General features: G+C 39.7%; 1 protein-coding gene across 8 annotated transcripts in view; it reads right to left on the reverse strand.

Moving 5' to 3' along the window:
* Positions 1–11,673, reverse strand: part of LOC114933566 (uncharacterized) — a 43,766-nt gene extending 32,093 nt beyond the window's left edge. The window contains exons 1-5 of one of the 8 annotated variants that reach the window (XM_085484469.1): positions 11,370–11,673; positions 3,405–4,817; positions 3,006–3,148; positions 2,496–2,655; positions 656–890 (exon numbers count right to left, since the gene is read on the reverse strand). In XM_085484469.1, coding sequence (XP_085340595.1) covers positions 656–890; positions 2,496–2,655; positions 3,006–3,148; positions 3,405–3,619 — 753 coding nt within the window. In that variant the 5' untranslated portion in view covers positions 3,620–4,817; positions 11,370–11,673. Of the gene's footprint in view, positions 1–655; positions 891–2,495; positions 2,656–3,005; positions 3,149–3,404; positions 4,822–8,083; positions 8,215–11,369 lie in introns of those variants that run through there. The other 7 variants (XM_085484467.1, XM_085484473.1, XM_085484468.1 and 4 more) reach the window with 7 other exon arrangements.
* Positions 11,674–12,109: the final 436 nt, after the last annotated feature.

The following is a 12,109-nucleotide window of genomic DNA, read 5'->3' on the forward strand; positions in this document are numbered from 1 at the left end:
TCATCGGACATTCTTCAAGTGATCGTTCAATTCTAATTGATCGTTATTTAACTTATCGTAAGCAGATTAAATAATCGATAAGCGCCTGCAAACTTGTCATATTTCTTGCGGTCGATAAGCCACGTATATATTTTTACTAGAATTTTTTCAATTATTATCACACAGTTTTTTTGACAAATGCACGAAGAGAATTTTCTCTTATTGTTAGAGTTTGCCCTAAAAATCATGATAATCGTAAGAATTTTATAAAAGTTTCTCTCATTAATATTTACCACATTAAAAAATATGTCATAGTAAAATTGATCGAACATTTTTATATGTATCTTATTGTGGTAAATACTAATATTTTTATCGTGGTAAATATTCATCAGAGAAACTCATAAAATTCTTCTGATATTATATTGTCTCGCGATTACCTTGATTTTCAGGATAAATTCTAAGAAAAAATTCTCTCTATGTGCTAAATATATATTTATCGCTCCCACATATTACGATTAATGGTCCGCAATTAAATTATCGACAATACGCGCGAATTGACTAAGTATGCACTTCCCCTATGTCATCGACAGATTCGTTACTCGTAATGACGATATTGATTTATCGAGACGGGAACCAGGACCTTTATTCAGATCGTCGTCCGCAGATTACTAATCACCTGGGACGTGGAGGCAATCCCGGCCATTCGTTTCCGTAGCTCGTTCAATTGCAGCTCCTGCTGAAAGCTGACATCGCTCTCCTGCGACTCGTCTCGCCTACCGCCCTCGATCGATTCGGACGAGTACTCGACCTGGATCCAGGGACAAATCGTCGGCGACGATTGCAGCGAGCCCTTGCTTCCGGGTCGGGACAGGCGCGGAGAAAGTCGTCTCAATAGCGACACAAGTTTCGATCTAAGACGATACTTTTTATCATTCTTAACGATACGCAGGAAAGCGCGAGAAAAATTATCACTATTCGACAAAAAAATTTTTGCCAGAACTAGACTAGTCGTTTCTTGTAGCTTTTTGGATGCTGAATACGAATCTAGTTTCCAAATTATTCCATCACGTCACAATTTTAAGAAATTTTTAATTAAAGCCAAAAAGGGCTTTTTTCGGGAACTTTTTGTTATATTATAGTTACAATAAGTGCTAGAGAAGTTTTATTGCAATCAAAGTATATTATATTAGGACTTTCAACCCTCAAAAGGAATTTTTAATGTCGATTATGATCGATGAGATATTCATGGTTAAATGGGATGTATTACGAAAGTTACCTGTGTCTTATATAGGTCATTCACGATTTACCAAATAAATTTCAATTATTTAATCTTTTTTCAGTCATTGAATACGAATCCAGTGTCAAAATTTTCAAATTCAAAATGATGGACTCAATATAGTGGATTTATATTAAAAAAGTATTTTTTAAAATTTGACATCCCCCGTATTGAATTCGTATTCTCAATGACCTAACAAAATTCTTAAAAGCTATTTAGTAAATCATCAATGACTGAATTGTAAGTCACAGCTAACTTTCGCAATACAGCTTATATTTAACCATGGATATCTTATTAATCATAACCAACACCAAAAATTCCTTTTAAGGGTTAAAAGTCCTAACTATATACTTTATTTTAATTGCAATAAAACTTCTGCAGCATGTCACATATTGTAGTTATAATATGACAAATTCGTGAAACTAGTCCTTTTGTACAATTTTAATTAAAAATTTCTCAAAATTGTAACGTAATGGAGCAATTTGGAAATCGGATTCGTATTCAGCATCAAAAAACTATAAGTTTCTATATATAAGTCTCGTTCCGGTGTTCGAAAAAAAGTCATTTTTTGTTGAACAGTGTTACAGTTTATAGAATAATTTTTTTCAAAATTATCAGAATTTTTTATCAAGCATTTCTTTGAAATAGACTACAGTGCAAAAAAATTGGAAGCTTCGCAAAAAATTTCGATGCACATCAAACAATCTTACTACATATCTTATCAATATAAATCCCGCAATATGCACATATATCTGTCACAAACACAACTGCGCTAAATGAAACAACACGACGCGTAGTTTTCAGACATTACTAATTATTTCATACATATACGTATAATCAATTTTCCGCGGTGCGTTGCTATTTCCGCCGAGTTGTACATTTTCCTCGCATGTCTTCCGAACAAACATCATTACCCCGTTTTCTTTTTTCAACAAATTAATTACCGTTTCCAACGTAACTGGCATTTCCCGGTATATATATATGTATATTTTCCTCGCTGCGTGTATGACTTCATCGCGATTCACCCGCTACATTCAATACTAAAGTCTCCCTTCCTCTCTTCGTCATTAAACTTGCTGGTTTCCTCTTGACTCACGTCTTTACCGTTATACCTTTTCTACTCTCGTCTACCGTGCGAAACAGCCGTGCGGCCGCCCCGTTTCGAATGAGCTTATCATAAATTATTCGCTTTTGTTGCGTGCGTATGCGCCAAACACGCGAGGCGCGCGAATTAGCATACCTCGTGCTCGGCGTTTGAAGATGATCGGAAGTGAGAGGCGCGCTCCTGGAAAGCTGCTCGGCGCTCCGGGTCGCGTCTCTCCAATGGAGCTGATTGGAGCCGAAAGTGACAGATCTTCCTACCCTCCAGTCCAGGCTGCTACTCTGTCTGGCTTGCATATCTAAAAAAAAATCGATCCTATGTGATTCGTGTAAAAACGCAGATTTTGACGAATCGTAAACTTTATTTGCAACAGAGCGATCTTATATATAAATCTCATGTTTGCAGGAAACTGATTAATCATTATACTCTTTATTTAATTCGCATTTTCCATTTATGAAAAATAAAAAGAAAATGCGATTTTTTTAAATAAAAAAATAAGTCAATTATATATAAGTATTATAACTTTTGAAAAGATCTATAAGTGTATAAAAGCAGTCGGAATTTGAAGAAAAAGTTAATTGCTATTGAGGACTCATCGAGTTCCCCCAGTTCGCTAACGATTTTATGAGTCACAGTTTAATGGATTACCTTGCTCGTTGGCGTTCTGGCCGACCCTCCAATCCAGAGAATTACTATTTCTATTCACGCTATAAATGTTATCACAGGATTTGGTGGCAAGGCATGTCGCGTGATGACGACGTCTCAGCAGTCTTGATACTGGTCCCAAGTTTCTACAAAAAATTCAGCATTTCTTATAAAAAGGGGTCGATGTCATATCTCACATCAAACAAAAAAATTAAATAAATCTCGAAAACGACGCTTATCAGTATATGACAAAGTAATATACCGAGACACATACACGCGATAAAAAAATCGATCAGGTGTTATCTCGATATAAAACCGTTTTCGTTCTATCGCGATAAGAAGATACTTCGATTCTTTCTCTCGCGATAGAGTGCGCGATATCAAATAAAAATGTATACTAACTTCTTGAAGCGTCGCGTCTGCTCGATCGGCGGCTTGTTCTCGGCAGTCGATCCGCTGGCCGTTTCCGGTTCCGGGCAGTAAGTGCCCACTCGCACGTGGCTGTATGTAGCGCGCAGCTGCACCCCGTCCAGCGGCCGGAAGTTGCTCCGCTCGATGGACGAGACGCGCACGATCTCGATCTTCGGCCGCGCCTCACCTCCGCTTTTCCTCTCCATGATCGAAAGCTGAATGGCGAGTCGTCCTCCCTCGTTGACGACGAAATCCACCGACGCGTCGAGAGTTCAATTGCTCTCGACCTTATTGCCCGTTCGATCCTCCCACATTATTTATCTCTCTCTCCGCGACACGGAGGGAAACCGCTGCGTCACGTCGAAGCCTTCGGCATCACCTCGTGATCTTGTCTTTCTTATCTTTCTCTTTCTCTCTTGTAGCTACGCTTGTGTCTTCCTCTATTTCGCTCGTAAAAATCTCTATTTTTATTTCCACTCGTTTTTACGACGCACCGTAATCGTAGGAGGACCAGAGAAAAAAATACACGAAATATTCGCGTATACGAAAGTCGCGTGTAAAACTGGAAATTCAAAACCTACGATTTTTTATTTCACATTTATCTTTTTATATCGATGGTAGAAAAGATGAAATACGAAGGTTATTTCGATGCACGATATATATGTGACGAGAGAGCGCAGTTCGTCTCATCGATTGCGCTATCCACTTTGACACTATTTACCCACGTGGTCACGTTATGTCAAATCGCTGCCTCGAGCTTCCTCGCGCGCGCGCGCGCGAGAGAGAAGTGTCGGATCGCGGTTCTGAATTTTTCTTTTCCCGACCTCTCGCAATCTCTTTTTTTTTTCTTTCTTTTTTTTTGGTGTTTGGCGATATCACAATGGGTGGTTGCTTTTATCGGAGCAACGAGAGCGTTCGATTCACCAGCTCGCACGCCAGGCTCTCCTTTTCTCTCTCCCTTCTCTTCCTCCTTCTCCTTCTCTCTCTCCCTGCGTCGCGAGCCAGGAGGGAGAAAAAAATGCGCGGGTCACGTTCATTCATCCCACGGAGAATGCTACGACGTAATTATCACGCTGCGCGATCGCGACGCACGCGAGCGAACGAGCATATACGTGCACATATGTACGCCCGCGCTACTCTAATTGAAATGTTCACGCGTGTGTGTGTATATGTGTGCGTGCGTGTTGCGAGATCTCGCCGTTTCTGGCACTTTTCAAATTAACGTTTATGGATCATGTCGTTTCACTCACATTGACACTCGTTCTCTCGATTTTTTTCGGTAAAAAAACAGTTCCGAGAATTTGATCAAACACTTCCTATTCTTGCTTCCGCTATAGGGTAATTGGTGCTTTCCGGATTGACACAAACATACGGACACTTATATACTGTTTCCACCTGCCATCACTTCCTTATGTAGAGAAATAAGAGAAAAAGTAAATTGACAAAAGCTTGATTCAACATATCACATAAAACACTATAATTAAAAAAATACTCATAAAAAATGACTTTAAACTATATTGGATGTTGAAACCACATATTCTTCGTTGTTAGATGAGATATTACATTGAAGACATAAATATTGTTTGTGCTATGCAAATTTTAAAATTTTGCTTACGTATAAAAGATCGACATAGTTAAAAGAATAATTATTATTCTTCACTTAACGAAGAATCTTCTATGAGTTTTTTTCGCGGCGTAAATTATATATACGCTGCTTTAATTATATACACAATTACATCATGACTTCGCATACGTAAGTTGTGTGGGCGCGTTTAATTACAATATTTCTGCTTGCGCGATATATTGTTTCGCGATTGGAAAATCGAGCTCGGATATCAGAATGTCCTGCATGGCTACTGTGTTTAAAACTGATGGCAACACAGAGTGAATGCGACTATTCACTATTCACACGACACGCGGTTCATCACGTCTCTCTTTTCTCTCTCCCCGTTTTATTTCTCTATCTAGAACGCGGCTTCCCCTTCTCTTTGCTCCATAAAATGTAACGATGTTCGTCCGTCCGACCCAAATCGCGGTGCGCCACCTCGAATAATGCAAGTCAATCGACGCCGATCGAATTAATTTCGCGCGATATCCTCTCGATTTTTTGCGCGCGAAATCCGCGCGAGAGATGTAACAGGCGAAGCTTCGACGATTTTACACGTCCTTGATTTAATTAAAAATATGATTCTGATCTTGATTTTATAATTTTAAAAAATGTAAAAAAATTGTATATATATTATTAGATTGTCATCCGACCTCTTGTTTTTATTGTGACGCTATTCTGACAACGCGTCGATAATCTCGCTCGATCGCACATTTAGCCATTGATTTTATTTGATATTTACACTTGGACGATTTTTGCGATAAACAATTGACATCATCGATTTATCGTCGCGGGTTTTTATCTCACGAGCGAACTGCGCTCAATGAAAATTTCCAGTGACTACAGCTGAAACAATTATCCGAAAGTGTCCTTTCTCCGAGAGTTCTTTGGGAAGACTTGGGTCGAGGCATCTCTCTTTTTGGCCTCAGTGTCCCAGTTCTCTTCCTCTCTCGTTCCGCAGAAATTCCATGGTACACTCGTATATTCGGAAAGGTCAGACGAGTATATGCTCTAAAATCGCGTGTTAAAGGGCTAAATTTATCCGCGAGGACGATATACGGGCGCGCGGTGGAGGTCCGGTTTTCCTCCATCTTTCCGACGTCAAACGACGTCCAACGCCATGGAATTTCTCTGCCGCGGGAACCAAAAAAGGGAAAGGTCACCGACACCGGCCGGAATTGAGTTCCGCGGGCTTTAATTGTCGCGTCGACGAACGTAATTGCATTTGACAGGGCGCGGGCGTGGAATGCGTGCATGGTTTCCGCGTTTTTCCTTTCCACGCGCGGATGCAAATTGCATCATCGCAAGGTCGGTATTCAAGTACGAGACACTACATACTAGTTCGCCTCGAGAATAAGAACGAGGAATTCGAGCGCGCATTCAATTCGCGCCTTGCATTCATACATACTCTTGCAATCTGCATAGATGCGCTCGCGCGATAAAAATGTTTCTTTCAATTAAATCCAGTTACGTTGCCATCGTCGTTTATTTTTAATTCGCCTCTTTTCGCTTAAAGAGAGTGCACTTCTCGGATTTTTAAGCGTACTTCTCTTCTTGCGAAGTGCACTCTTTTCTCGACTGTTTCTAATTGAAAATTACTTATCTCACGACGACGAACTTCGTATTATCTCTACTTGGAAATCGAACCAGTGTTTTTTTTAATTGCATCATCGCTGGAAACGGCAAATCGAAGCAAAAAAAGAAGAAGATATATTTTCTCGTGAAAATCTTTTAATGGCTATCGTTTAAATTCAAGGGAATGATTTCGTGCAATGCAACGTTAAATTAATCGACGACAAATGCCTGAAAAGTCGTTTGCAGAATGAAATTACTGTCACGAAAGATTGTAGGCGAATCGTCGACGTGGTGGGTTTAAGTCGATGCTTTTTGACGCGTCATTCCTTTCATGTCTTTCTTCGTTTATAAGAGTTAGATGAGAGACCAAGAAGACTTACATAGGATTCTCTAAACAAAGTTTTCGATACGAAGTAAAAGAGAGATGACAGACGAATAAATTTACGAAGATACATCGACTTCGATTTTCTAGAAAAATTTGACATTTGAGATTTTGTAAAAAAATGTGATAAATATGTAAATCGAAATGTAATAATCTACTTCATTTTCGTAATTTGCTCTATGAAATGTCAAATGTCGCTCCTTTGCATATTAATAAAGTTCGAATTTGGATGGTCAAACTGCTGAAAAAAGGCGAGGATTTATTTTCCAGCCGCGAGAGAGAGGTAATTACAACTAGGCTTCTGCGAAGTCTCTCGTTGTGGAGTCTTTTAAAACGGATTGCGGAGCAGTACAGCGTGAAGAAACGAGTTTGTTGTTGCGCGCTGCTTGCGCTTGCCGTTTTGACACTATACCGACTTGAAGAATGGCAGCTTCGTTGCTGCCATTTACGACGAACGGATTCGGATACGTGAAATTAATGAGCGCAAAGGAAGGAGACTATTGTGCGGCCAGGCCAGTATATGTCGCGAGGCTGCATCGCGACGCGACGTGGGCGAAGATTTCGTAAGGCGCGGTCTGACCATGCACGAGCGGAAACTACTGCGTGACTTAAACGGTGAGCGCCGCGACCTGACATTTACGCGCGAATGACACACGTTGTTCTTATCAGTCTTATCGTGGGTAATCTCCAGAACGTTGTTCAACGATATCCCGGGTTGTGTAATCCGTCCTCGTCGTTGAATCGACGAAAGGAAAATAGCCATTACTTCGAGGTATATTTTTAGAGCCACATATAGCCGTATCAAAGCTGTCCCCGATATCAATTTTTATTTTTTATATTTCGAATGCGAAACGCGGTAGCAAAAAATTAGGAAGAGATCGACAGAAAGAGAGAGACAAGAAATAAATTAGCCGATTATACGTGCGAGATAAATAATTGATCAAATGAAGATGTGTATGTAAACGAAAGAAGCCCCCGATTTTTCAACGTAGAACACTGCGTAAGATGGGGAAAAAAGGCGCAAATTAGACGTCGAATTAATGAGGCCGGTGGATTTTGAAGGGAATGCTCGAATATATAAATGTGTAAACGGAGAACCGCACACACTTATGCACCGTAGGTGTTGTGTAGTATACGTCCACGCTCCGCGCGTCGTCGGGATTCACTGCTGCGCCGCGTCGATCCGCTTCGCGCGCGTCAAGCCACGCGCGCGACGAACGAAGAGGAAGGGGAATGGCTCTCCGTCAACTCTATTACACATCGGTGGCTTTTTGGAGCGGTGAAGAAAAATGTGTAATTAAAGCATAGCTACCTATGTAGCCGGCGAGCGTTATGCTTTAGCGGAACGACGATGAGGGAGGATTATGCGCGCGCGCAAGCTTATAAGGTGTCTGATTATTCGGATATTGCCGCGAAAAGAAATTCTCCGAGGATTTTTTTTTTTTTTTTTTTTTTTTAAGGGTTGTGACACCATGAAATGATATTAGGTACTTAAAAACAGGCCGCTTTTGTTCGCGAAATTATATATCGAGCTGCCGGCTTGGACATGTCGGTTTAATCTTTTCGTAGAATTTTGACAAGATTTATAATTCGCGGTAAAAATTCAAGACAGAAATCTATTTATAATTTTATATCTTACATCTCTCATTTTATCTATTGTATACTTTAATTCTTTGAATAACGATACAACATTCTACATTTTTATTTCGAATTATGCACAGAGAATTTTTTCTTAGAATTTACTTTGAAAATCATAGTAATCGTAGGACAATATGGTATTGGAAGAATTTTATAAAAGCTTCTATCTCTCTGATTAATATCTACCACAATAAAATATAAAACATGTTCGATTAATTTTACTATATATTATTTTTTATTGCGGTGAATATTAATATTGTCCCACGATTACTATGATTTTCAGGGTAAATTCTAAGAGAAAATTCTCTCGTGTACATTATAATAAATTATAGAATCAAAATTTTCAAACTCATCGCAGAGTTCGCGTGCGAGTCCGATGCAAGGTGGCTCGTTGAAGAAATCTAGGAATAAAAAAATGAACATATTATCAACCCCTTCGAGACACGCGACATGTAATGCATTATGCTTGAGAAAGTTCTCCTCGTTCTTATCTATCGGCTTTAGGATGGATCGGTCCTTCCGGGTGGAAAATGCTGCAGTATATTGCGTTATGAGCAGTTAGTATTGAATTACCTGCGGTGTACTTGCCAAGGATACGATAAGCGCTTTTAAATCGCTATACGTGACGTTTATCGGCGTGGCGTCTAGTCACCGTTTTTGACGCGTTATGTCATCTCGTCCATCCAGCGCACGCCTTACAACGGGCTTCCCTTCTTACACGAAAATTACGATCTGTGCTCGTAATACTACAATCTTGCGTTCTCCGTCAATTATACGAATCCGTTTTGCATATTATATAAAGTCTACCACGGAAAATGCATTTTCCCGTTATTCTGCGTATTAAATTGCAACTGTCATACTTGAATTCGCATCGAATTTCTGTCGTTTTCTATGAGAAAAGCGTACCTGTTTACGTGTATTTATATTTATATATATATAAAATAATAGAGGAAATGAGAGAAATTCAATATATATATGCGAAATTCCGTCAGCCGAAACACTATTAAATAACAAATATATCATTACAACTTGTCAGATAAGTCTACATTGCGCAACATTCTAATGAAGAGATCGATATAGAATAAATTCGTGTGACGGTTAAATTAAATTAAACTAGGTTTCTGTCTTTATTCAGAATGGGCAATTTAGAAAAAATAATTAAGAAAAAACTATATTTTTTAATAACACGAGAGAAAAGAAAAATTACGTATAGACTTACTTTGAGAATAAGTCGTCTATTGCGCGACCGATGAACCGAATTAAGTATAAGGACCTTTTAATATATTAATCGGCGGAATAATCGACCCGCTTACTTTTATCGGAGCACCCACTCGCTCTTGCGCGTAGAAAGATGCGAAATGTACCATAAATAAATTCATTATCTGGTCATCTTCAGCTGATCATCACGCGCGATCCATCCCCTCCTTTCTCGCTGTCGTCGTAATAATAATTTTACGAAACGGACCGAGTTCTACGACGGTTGCGAAAGCGTTTTCACGACCGACGAGGAGAGAATTCCGCATCGCGGGATCCTGTCCTGAAATATACCGCGCTCGTGTATGTAACACGTGTTTTCACGGCGTTGAAACGCGCGTGCCGATCTCGTTGTTTCCGAGGAAACGCTTGTTTTTGCTCCGATTTTTACGTAGCAAAACGCGATAAAATATCTAAAAATACCACAGAATTTTTTTTAGTATGAAGGAATAATAGAAAATATTCCTTATTAAAGCACAATGATAAATAATCAAGATCCTACAGAGACGACGCGTAGTTATATACGGGACTATTAAGATGCTAAATGATAACGAGTAAGTCATAAGATATTTTTATGGAGGAATAAGTAATTGACGAGTAATTAATTTCGATCGAAAAAAAAAAAACAAGATCTGATTTTAGAGAATTCTAATGTTTCGCGCGCAAATTACGCGATAAAGTATCTAAAAATACTACAGATCTAGAATTTTTTAGTATGAAAGAATAGTAAAAAATATTCCTTATTGAAGAATTTTTTTTAGAATTTAATAGAATATTTTTTTAATTCGAAAGAACAGTATAAAATATTCCTCTCATTACGGCACAATGATAAATAATCAAGATCCTACAGAGGCGATGTAATGGGCGTAGTTGTGACACAATTAAGGTATTAAACGATAACGAGTAAGTTGTAAAATGTTTTCACAAACGAGAGATAAGTAATTGATGAGTAAATTAATCCCGATTAAAATAAAACGGGATCTGATTAGAGAACTCTAATATTTCACGTGCAAATTACGCGCGTAAACCGCCCTCCTACGTTGCTTATGGAATGTTGCATTATGCGTCGCGCATGCTGGGAACCACTGCAGCATCACCATCGTCGGCAATGCAAATCGGTATGAATATTCTCGAGGCCGAGAACGCGCGCGAGAAATGAATCTAAAAATTTCTACCAGAGCTCCGAAGAGTGTCTAATGCTAATTATGCACGTCAAGATGACACAATGCAACGCGCGGCGCGAAATACGTACTAAAAACCTACAACATGCACATCGTATGCGTATATCGTACACGATGCAATTGCATCGGGCAATAAATAATTAATAAATAAATAAATTTAAAAATGAATAAGAAATAAAAATGAAGAAATTGCTCCGGAATATATTAAATCCAGAAAAAATGTATGTATACATTTTTTTTTAAACTGAACGAAATTTTCGAGATATGACACAAACTCATCGAGCGCGTTGCATCGCGACGTCCCGCCTCGAGATACGTACATCAGTATCGCGACGACGCACTTGGCGGTATCCTGCGGCGACGTCATCGAGGAATGATGCTGTTCGCTGGGTCCTACCGGCAGTTTGACATCCAGACGGTGGTCACCCTTCCGCGAGTCGAGCCTCTACAAGGGAGATGAGACGCTCTTTCAACTCCCTCGGGACATCCCCCTTGAAGGGATACACACCCTCGTCGGCGTTCACTTCAATGCGAAATACCGTAAACACTGTCGCTCCGCGGATGGACCTCCGGATATCGCGAGCGTTTCCGGGAACGACGGCGTCCTCTTTCTCCGTCGAGGTGTATATGTATATATATATATATATATATATATATATATATATATATATATAATATATATATATGTATGCCGTTCTATTTATGTATGTATAAAAGGCGCGTCGTGTGCGACACGAGAATTCCCTCTCTTTCTCTGCTCCGTGTCCGGTTTGCTCTCTCGGGAAAGCCGCAAATAGTTCTCTCGCGGATATAGAGGAGAGGACTGGGTTTTTACATATATATATATCTACGTTTCTTTTTTTCGACGAGAGAGGGACAGAGACGGCGGTCTCGCACACAATAAATGAAAAACGGACGTGGGGAGGCAGAGAGTGAGAGAAAGAGAGAGAAAGAGAGAGATGGAGAGTGCGAGAGATAAAGAGAGAGGAAGGAAAAGAGAGAGAGTGTGTGTGAGTACGAACACCCTTCCTCGCCTCCCTCTCTGCTCGTCGGCCCTCCC

The sequence above is a fragment of the Nylanderia fulva genome, unplaced genomic scaffold, assembly GCF_048542155.1.
Source record: "Nylanderia fulva isolate GAGA-0341 unplaced genomic scaffold, ASM4854215v1 Scaffold3, whole genome shotgun sequence".
Classification (NCBI taxonomy): Eukaryota; Metazoa; Arthropoda; class Insecta; order Hymenoptera; family Formicidae; genus Nylanderia; species Nylanderia fulva.